General features: G+C 26.7%; 1 protein-coding gene across 1 annotated transcript in view; it reads right to left on the reverse strand.

Annotated features, from left to right (window-relative positions):
• The window catches only part of LOC117176090 (F-box only protein 33), a 19,908-nt gene extending 10,437 nt beyond the window's left edge, over nt 1–9,471 (reverse strand). The window contains exons 1-4 of the mRNA XM_033366112.1: nt 9,151–9,471; nt 6,575–6,669; nt 6,285–6,479; nt 2,776–3,180 (exon numbers count right to left, since the gene is read on the reverse strand). Of these exons, the coding sequence (XP_033222003.1) occupies nt 2,776–3,180; nt 6,285–6,479; nt 6,575–6,669; nt 9,151–9,381 (926 nt within the window). The 5' untranslated portion in view covers nt 9,382–9,471. The remainder of the gene's footprint in view (nt 1–2,775; nt 3,181–6,284; nt 6,480–6,574; nt 6,670–9,150) is intronic.
• Nucleotides 9,472–10,517: the final 1,046 nt, after the last annotated feature.

Below are 10,517 nucleotides of genomic sequence, written 5' to 3' on the forward strand. Positions count from 1 at the left end.
TTCCACAATCCACTCACCTCAAATTTCACCACAATATCAGAAAAACTCAGCATCCACAATTCCCACTACTTTACGCTTTCATACCGGAAACGGAAGTCTCAATTGCTAGTTATAAAAGCAATCTTAAGAAATTTTTAAACTTAGTTTTGAAGCTTTTCAATATCTTTGAAAAACTTAAAAATTATATTTCAGTATCTTCAATAATCTTAATTTTCTTTTAAATTTTGTGGAATCTCCTGAAATTTTAAATTATTTTGGGGATTTTTTAAAACTTTGAAATATCATATAAAATCATCTAAATTTTTTCCTACATTTTTGTTTAAATACTGGAACTTTTAAAAATGGCCTTAAAATCTTCTTGAATATTTTTTGATAATTTTAGAAATCTTGTTTAAAAAATCGCTTAAAATTAATTTGACAAAATAAAAAATCATTTTCAATTTCCCGAGTATTAAGCTTCTGAATTTTTTCTTCAAAGATTTTAAAAATGTATATTTTGTTTAAAATTTTTTTAAATCGGTTAAAAAATTCTAAATATGTCTTAAACTTACACGAATTTGTCCAAATTAATTATTGTTCAATTGTTATTTTTTCATCAAAATTTATTTTTATTTTTGAAATCTTTTAAAATATTCTATTCAAATTATATTTTTAAACTGAAAAATGGTAAAAAAATTTCCCAGGAATTTTTTTAATGATTTTTAAATATCTTTATAATGTATTTGAATTTTCCAGAATTTTGTTAAACTTGAAAAATGAAGAATATCAACTTAAAATATTTCAAATTATTTCTTGAGATTTTGGAAATATTTTTAAATAACCATTCAAAATTAATTTGACAAAATAAAAATTCAATTTTTCGAGCAGTATTATAAAAATTTTATTCCTTTAATATATTTCAAAATGCTTAAATAATTATGAATTTTTTGTTCAAAATGTTTAAACCTCCACATTACGTTTGAAATGTTTTGAAATCTGTTCAAAAATTTTAAATATGCCATAAATTTACTCGAATTTTTTCCAAATTAATAATTGTTCAATTGTTATTTTTTCATCAAAATTTGTTTTTATTTTTGAAATCTTCTCAAATATTCGATTAAAATTATATATTTAATCTGAAAAATGATACAAAAATTTCCCAGGAACGTTGAGTATTTTTTATTGTCTTGAATTTTCTTAAAAAGCTTGCACATTGTAATTCAGAATATTCCAAAATCCACCATTTATTTTTAATTTTTTGGATTCTTTTCAAAATTTAAACTATTTTTTAAACTGCTAACTATCTTTTAAAATTATTTGAGTTTCTCCTACTTTTCTAAATCCTCTAAAATTAAGAAAATCACATTACAATCTTTCAGATTATTTTTTTAGAATTTTGGAAATCTTTTTAAATATTCTTTTGAAAATTATGGTTTCAAAATAAAATATTATGAATTATTTTTAAATTTATTTTTAACTGCTAAATATCTTTTCAAATTATTTTACTTTTTCATAATTTTTTAAACCTTGCAAAATTAAGAAAATCGCATTAAAACCATCCAGATTATTTTTTAAGAATTTTGGAAATCTTTTAAATATTCTCTTAAAATTATGTTTTCAAAACAAAGAAAAATCATTAAAAGTTTTCCCAGGAATCTTACAAAATTTTTTTTTAATTTTCTTGAAACGTTTAAAAATCTTCAAAAAGCTTGAAAATTGAACTTCAGAATATTAAAAAATCTACAATTTCTTTTAAATTTGTGGAATCTTTTCAAAATTTAAATAATTTCTGGATTTTTTGAAACTTCAAAATATCTTTTAAAATTAGTTTAATTTTTCCTAACATTTTTCTTAAATCCTGCAAAATTAAGAAAATTGTCTTAAAATCTTCCAGATTATTTTTTGAGAATTTTGGGAAGCTTTTTACATATTCTCTTAAAATTATGTTTTCAAAATAAAAAATCATTCAATATTCTCCAGGAATTAAAAACAAAATATTTGTATTACCTTCAAACATTTCCAAATCCTTAAAAAGCTTGAAAATTGTATTTCATAATATTCAAAAATCTACTATTTCTATTTTTGATTCTAGAGCAGAAGACAAAAGAACTAACATGAAAATGATTGATCTACGATTTTTCCTAAAATTTTTAGAATCTTTTCAAAATTTAAATTATTTTTTAAACTACTAAATATATTTTGAAATTTTTTAACTTTCTTTTTGTCTGATCCTGCAAAATTAAGAAAACCGCCTTATCATCTTTAAATTATTTTCGAAATTTTTTAAAATATTCTCTTAAAATTATGTTTTCAAAACACAAACCATTAAAAATTTGGCAGAGAAATTATTTTTATTATCTTCAAAAGTTTCAAAATCCATAAAAATCTTCAAAATTTTATTTCAGTATCTTAAAAAATCTACATTTTCTTACAATGTTTTTTATCGCAACTTTTCAATGTTAAACTTCTTGAAGTTTTGTCAGTCTTAAAAACTGGATATTAAAATTTTATAATTAAAAAAATGTTTGAATTATGTATTGTAAATTGAACGATTAGGCGATTGAAAAAGTCAACGATTGAACTTAACATTTAAAAAATAGTTAAAATCAAAAATTTTTAAAAAAATTTAATTATATCATTTTATAAGAAATTTGTGAAATATCAAGTGATCGAATAGATTTTTCTTTTAAACATGTGTAAAATCCACGGTAAAAAATAAATTCACTGCCATTTCCCAGTTCCGAAAAATTCCTGGCCCAGCGGCCACTCTGAAAATGAAACTAAAATTGGACTTACTTCTTTTGAGTGAAATTCTCCCATGCCTGGTTGGAAGTTCCTGGATAATCATCATCTAGACCGTGAATATGAATAACTAATCTCTCGAGCACTCCATTATCCAAGGCGTTAAGCAAAATATCACTGACGTAGTCATAATCCACTGTCAAGACTCTTAATCTACAAAATGAACTAAAAACGCTGCAGTCAAATTCCAGAAAATCGTAGTGATCCGGATCATCTTTTATCGACGCCAAACTGAGATGAGTCAAGTGTTTAGCATGATAGTGTTGTAGAGGCTCTAAAAGTACACTTGCGCTCGCTGTTAATTCTTCGATGCATCCTAAACTTAGTGCTTCTAAATTGTTTGTAGTCTCCATAATCTTCAACAGAGATTCCATCACAGGAGCAGAAAATGCCTTGAATCTGGAATAAATTTTCACAATCCGAATTTTGAGTAATGCGCAATTTATCAGGCCTCACAGTCCCTATGGGACAAAATATAGGGACCAAGGGATACTTTTTTCGCACTCAAAAAGTAAGAAATTCAGGATAAATTTACAAAATTTCAAAACAATTCAAGTTAAATTCAAAAAAATTCAAATAGATTGATAACAATTATTTAAGAATATGAAAAAACTTCATTGAATTCATTAACTTTGAAAAGTTATTGAAAAAATTAAAGGGAATTCTAAAGAATTTAATGAAACGCCTAACAATTCAAAGCGCTGAATTAAATAGAATTTAGTGAATTAAAAAAATTAATTTAAATTAAAACGAATCTAAATGAAGACCATAGCTACTTGTACCGACATTGTTTTTTAAATCGAAAAAATCCCGTTGATTACAATAACATTTGAGTGAATGTAGTGGAATTTTAGGGAAATGAGAAGAAATCGCTAAAATCCATTTTAAAAAAACTTAATTAAAAAACAATCAAGTGAATTCAAAACAATCAAAAAATAGGAAGAAATTAATTAAATTGAATAAGTTTGAGATGAGTTTAAAACAAATAAAGAGAATTTTTTTATAAAATGACTAAGAATTGACGGTAAGTTTTAAATTCTTCAAGATGAACTAAGCCAATTTTTTTTTAATCTATTGAAATCAGTAGACTTTAGATAAATGCAAAATAATTTAAAAGAATTCAGGATAAATTAATATGAACTCAGGGTGTATATTAAATGAATTACACAAAATACATTAAAATCTCTTGAAGTCTTTGAAACTCTAAGAAATTCCTCACTTCTTGTGAATATATTTTTTTAAATCTATTAAAATATCATAATATACAGTGAAAATCTATAAAATTTGGTCATATTTTCAGAAATCGTAACAAATCTATTAAAATACCTTGAGAGCTTTTAAAATCCCTTAAAACCATTGAAATTCTTGGGAAATATGATAAATCTCTTTGAATCTCTTAAAATCTGATAGGGGATGTAAAATTCTTCCATACCTTCAAAAATTCTAAGAATATTTTTAAATCGCATGCAAATTTGTGTAAATCCTTAAAATTATTAAACCACTTGGAAATCCATTGATATTGTTAAAAGTTTTTGAAAATACCAAGGAATGTTTTAAAATGCCCTAACATATTTCAAATCCTCTGACATCCCATTAGATCAATGAAATCAAATAAAACTTTATTTGCAATCTTCTAAGATACCATAAAACATTACAAATATTATAAAATCTGTTGAAATAACTTGCAATTTTTGAAAGCAATTGATAATGCCAAGGAATTTGAAAAAAATACATTAATATATTTGAAATCCTTTGACTACTTTATCAATTGATCCTCAGGATCAATTAAATAAAAAACTTTAAAAATTCAAAAATATCCATTGAATTAAGTGGAATTGAGTGAATTTAGAAGAATTCAAGTAAACCAAGAAATTCAAAAGAATTCAGGATCAATGAATAAGAATGCAAGGTGAATCCAAAAAAATAATTTCAAACCTTTGAAACCCTACAAAATACCTCACTTCTCGGGAATAAATTCTTTGAAATCGGCTATAACATTATAAAATCACATGAAATTCTGGAAAATGTAGTAATGTATTGAGGGCTTCAAAATCCCTTAAAATCATTGAAATCCTCGGAAATCTGATAAAATCCTGTGAAATATTTGTAAATATCTTAAAATCCTATAGATCTTGTAAAATTCCTTGGAATTTTACAAGATTTTTTTTACTTCCTTGGAATCTTTTAAGATTCCATAAAAAATTTCAAAACTTTTGAAATTCTAGAAAGTACTTCACTTCTCGTGAAAATTATTTTTGAAATCCACTTAAATATTATGAAATCCCGAGAAATTCTATGATATTTCCTGAATTCCTGGAAAATGCAGTCAATAGAGTCAGAGCTTTAAGATCCCTGAAAATCATTGAAATACTTGGGAATCTTATAAAATCCTGTGAAAGCTTTTGAAATGTCTTAAAACCGCATTTTAAATTAATAAAACTAATCAAAATTTCTTTAGTCTTTTAAAATTCTCTAAAATATTAAAAATTAAAGGTTCTTAAAAATACCTTAAAGTATAAAAAATACTCTAAAATCTTAAAAATCCATTCAAGTTAGTGAAATAAATGAAATATTTCTCAGAATCTTGAAAAATGCCCTGAAATATATCAAAAGAATTCAAGATACTTCAGAAATAGGTATTGGGAATGATGGTCGACCATTTTCCCATTTAGTGGCGGAAATCGGAACTAGAAAGAGTAGGTAAAGTTTAAAAGATGTATTGTAATTTTTGCATAGAAGTGTTTTACTACTGGTTTGTGATGTTTAAAACAATAATTTAATGTTAAAAACAAAGCATTATACAAAATAAATCGTTTGAGATAGAATTTCCATATTATACAGTGAAAAAACACATATATATGTCAACGAGGTTAAAAAAATATTTTTTTCACTATTTCATCTAAGTTTCCGTGCATTGTAAGCTTAAATTAACTTTAATGAATGTATGTAGCGACAAATTGTATCCAGACTATGCAAAGAATACGAAAAGACGATTAAAATTGAAACATGAGTTCTAACCTGACTTTTAGATCTGATTTTTTAGATAGAGATATTTCATGTATAAATTAATAAAAAATTACTTTCAGTTCATTTTTGCTTTAAAATAACTCCATTTAAGTTTATAATCTGTTGAAAATCATAATAAGTAGTACGAAATTGTTGTTTTTTTTTCAAAAAATGTGTTTTTCACTGTATAAGAAGTAAATTCCATCTAAAACTTTTTGTTTCCTAAAAAGACTTATTTTTAGTACCTAATAAATACATTAAATTACATACAAAATCGTTAAAACACTTTTGATCACAAATTAAAATGCATCCTTAAAATTGTACCTATTATTTCTAGTTCAGATTTTTATCATCAGATGGCATAGTGCAGTTTAACCATTCCCAATAATAAATAGGGTACTTTTGGGACCTTAAATGAATATAGGGATCGGTCTGTGAGGCCAGAATTTACATAAATAAGATTAAATTTAATAGACATTTATAGCTTTCGTATTTACCCATCATCTTCGTTCTCAGTTCGTCTGATGGGCAAATCGAACATGCAACTCGTTGGTTCCAAAAATAATTTCCGAAGTTGCCTGTTGTTGCTCAATTTTTTTAAAAGAGTCACAGCATCTTTTACGTAGTTCCCGGATGTCTCGCAACTTATCGTAACGTCGTGTACACTGAGTCCAAAGGAGCTCACCAAAAATCTGCAATGATTTTTATTTTAAAAAGGCAATGTAATCTTATTTCTGGTTTTTGTGTGAAAGAATAAAAATAAAAGATAAATGGAAATCTTTGTTACCTGGACCATGCGACACTGTCTTCATCTTTGAGAGAGAACTTGATCTTCTTCCAGAAGCTCGGATGGAATAACGCGTATCTCCAGTTTCTACAAACCTAGTTTAAACCAAAACAGAGAAAAACTATTCATTATGAAATATATCTCAGATAAAAAGTAAGTAACTTTAGGGGGAAAAAAATTTGTTTCAATGCATGGAAAAAATATCAAAAGCTAAACTCAAATTATTTTCAGCAATTTTATTGAACTTTACATTCAATGTTAAATAAATGAGGAATCAATCAGAATTAATAAAAAAATCTTGCTTTCAATGGTATGAAAGATCTTACATAAGAAATATTTTTACCACAAAAATAGTAAACACAAATATATTAAAACTTAGATATTATATTTTAAAGAAAATATATGAACTTTTAACTAAGTAGTTAACTTTACAACAAACTCGTTAACTTTTCAAACAAGAGACGAATTTTATATCAAAAAGATTATTTTTCTAGCAAAAATATGAAATTTTAACAAAATCCAAGCATTTTTAACCAAAGAGACAAATTTTTAACAAAAAAAAAATGAATTTTCAAATAAAAAAAAAATTCAGCCAGAAATAAAGTTGAACATTCAGTTTAAAAAATAAATTTTTAACCAAAAATAGCTGAAATCAACAAAAAAAAAACAATGTTTTAAACAAAATAGTTAAATTGTCCAACAAGGAAGAAGAATTAATCAACCAAAAGATTAATAATCTGTCACAAGACGCATTTTCAACAAAAATCTTCAAAAACAAAATCAACGAAAATCTTCAAAAAAATATGAAGTTTTGACGATATGAATTTTAAAACGGCGTGAACCTAAAACATGAATTCTCAAAAAAAGAGTTGAATTTTTAAACAAGAAAGTTGAATTAGTGACCCAGAAGACTAATATTCTGTAACAAAACACAAATTTTCAATCAAACAGTTGATTTTTCAACAAAATAACAAAATTTTGAACAAAAAGAGGGTTTTCAACTAAAATAATGAATGATTGAACAAAATGAATTTGTAACAAAGTAGTTGAATCATCAGACAAAAAAGATCAAATTTCTACCCAGAGACAAATGTTTAACGAAAAAAATAATTTTCAGCTAACAAAGATTAATTTAAATGCAAAAATAAAATCGTTGAAATTTCAGTTGAAAAATAAATTTTCAGCCAAAAAAAGTTAAATTCAATATAAAAAGATAAATTTTTTTGCAAAATATTTGAATTTTTAACAAAATAATTAAATTTTAAGCCAGGAAAAAAGGGTTTTTAACTACAATTATGTACCATCATCTAAAAAAAATGAATTTTTAGCAAATTAGTCGATTCATGAACAAAAAAGGTTAATTTTCAACCAAAAAACTAAATAGTTCCATTTTCAACTAACAAAGATTAAGTTGCTACCGAAAAGGACAAATTTTCGATAAAATACATAAATTTTCAACTAACAAAGATAAATTTTCAACCATAAATAAAATGTTTAAAATTGCAATAAAAAAATTAATTTTCGACTACAAATATTTATATTAAACAGAAAATACGAAATGTAAAAAAAAAAGTTGAATCCTCAGCCAAAGTGTCAATTTTCAAATAAACAGTTGCATTTTTAACCAAAAAAGATTAAATTTCTACGATAAGCGATAAATTGCACTTCAGTTTATCTAAAATTCCCTGACTCTTTCAGATTTTTCTGGAGATTTCCTGACGTATTTTAATTCCCTGATTGAAAATCAGACGTCGTCTTAAACTGAAATTATTCAACGAACACGTGATATAAAAAGTGAAAGTGAGATCCTCTTTCTTTAATGATAAAACAAGAACTACCATTTAGAATCTTGAAACCTTTGATTTTCGAACATACTGGGAGCATGACTATAATTATTCTCATTGCCTTGTACTGTTTGCAATCTTTCGTATAATTATAATTACTTATATTCCTCTATTAAACATTTTCTACTGAAATATCACCTACAAATAATAATTATTGTACGAACAAGAAACCTAAATAAATAACAATTTTGAATTTCATTCCTACTTAAATTGCAACCTTCAAATTATCGATTATACAGGAATAGCCACAAAGGAACAAAATCGTGCAAGATCTCCATTTTTCGCAAAAAAATATATAATCTAGCAACTTTTTGTTTATATTTTAAACCTCATACGACACAATGAGTCTTAAATTTCAAAACCTAAATTTGCTTGAAATTGCACAAGTGACTTTCTTATAGAATCTCAATACTCATCCACTCTCTAAAATTAAATAAACAAAAAATAATAAAAAATAAAGAATATATATGTAAATTATTAATATTAGAATTAATTAGCATTAAAAAATGCAAGCCAAGAAAAAAGACAGAGAAGTAATTGCGAAAACACGATTATTGTTATTGGCTGGGAGTGTTTATTATGATAACAAAGACTATATTGTCGTACGAGTTTGCAGATTGTATTTCCAACCTTTGCATTTGCAAACGACACTCAAACCATTAAGTGTGCGAAACCAGATATATCACTTACGACGAGTGTCTAAAGGAAAATTGATAGAAAAGGATTGTGTACCTGGGAGGCTCTTAATCGGCTACTCTGAGGCAGATAGGAAAATATTTCGAGCAATATGACACTGGGGAGACTATCCCAGCAGGGACTGTTGTCTTGGGCCATTTCTGACGTTCGCTCGGAACCTTTGCACGACGAACAGCTGTTTTTAGCATCCTCCTTATCAGCAGTCTTTTCTTCGCAATTCTTGGACTTTTCCAACAACAATTCGTCCGCATGTTTACCATTTACCATTTTCTAGCCAGCTACGACCGGCTGGCGACTACTTTTTACGGTTTATCTTATTCTACGCACGACGCATAAATCTGACCCTGCCCGAACCTGCCCAACGTGACTGACAACTTGAACTAACTCTAACTGCGCCAACTGTCGTTTTTTACAGAAAACTTGCGCAAGAATGTGTGTGCGCATTATTATATATCAGTGGTGCGCATGTTTATACAAAACATTACATGACGTGCGAAAATTTTAACCAGAAGTAGGGATGTGACTCAATGAAGGCTCCACTGAAAAAATTTAAATCTTCATTAAACAATTAAACGTTTCATTGCGCCAAAGTTTCAAAAGCGTTCGAAGGTTTCACAGTATTTAAAATTCAATTAACCGTTTCATCTCGAATTAGGTATTTCAGATTGGGTGGGAGAAATCCAAGATGTCTGCAAGATGAGCTCATTCAGTTTGCCTGTCCGTCACGGCGAAGGTCGTGATGTGGCGCAGCTGTCTTATGGCGGCTAGGGACCCTGTAGTAAGGGACGCGCCATGTGGCCATGTGGTGGGGGAAAATGGAACGGTAGTTGGAGCCAGCGGTATAAGGCGCGAGGTATTCAAACGTCAATAAATAATATACCTGAATCGTGTATTCAATCGGATTGGGAAAATCAAAGTAATGAATAATTTTGAATTTAAAAAAATAGACAATAGTAATATTTATGAAATTAAAAAGTTGAATTAAAAAGAAAAACAGTATTATAGTCCCATACACCCGAAAAACAGGTAAAAATGAAAATTTGAACAATTTAAAGTATGCAGTCTGAATCCACAAGATTAGTAGAAGAAGTTATTAAATAAAAGGGAATAGTAATAGAAATTCGCACTGTAAATAAATTAATAAACCGCTATGTAACGCAAGCTGTAGGAAAAACTGTAAAAAGAAAAAAATGTAGCTTCGTGATTATGTGAAGTAAACAATATACGAATGTTAGCGCCAAAGGAAAATGCTCCTAAAGCTGTAATTATTATTTTGATATCGTGAGGTACTTGATTACATAGATAATTAATATATTCACAGAAACGTTTTAAGTTTAGAAATTTTATAACAAGAATTCATTTAGAATGAATACTATCAAAAATGGTATAATCGAATTTTCTCT

The sequence above is a fragment of the Belonocnema kinseyi genome, chromosome 7 (assembly GCF_010883055.1).
Source record: "Belonocnema kinseyi isolate 2016_QV_RU_SX_M_011 chromosome 7, B_treatae_v1, whole genome shotgun sequence".
Classification (NCBI taxonomy): domain Eukaryota; kingdom Metazoa; phylum Arthropoda; class Insecta; order Hymenoptera; family Cynipidae; genus Belonocnema; species Belonocnema kinseyi.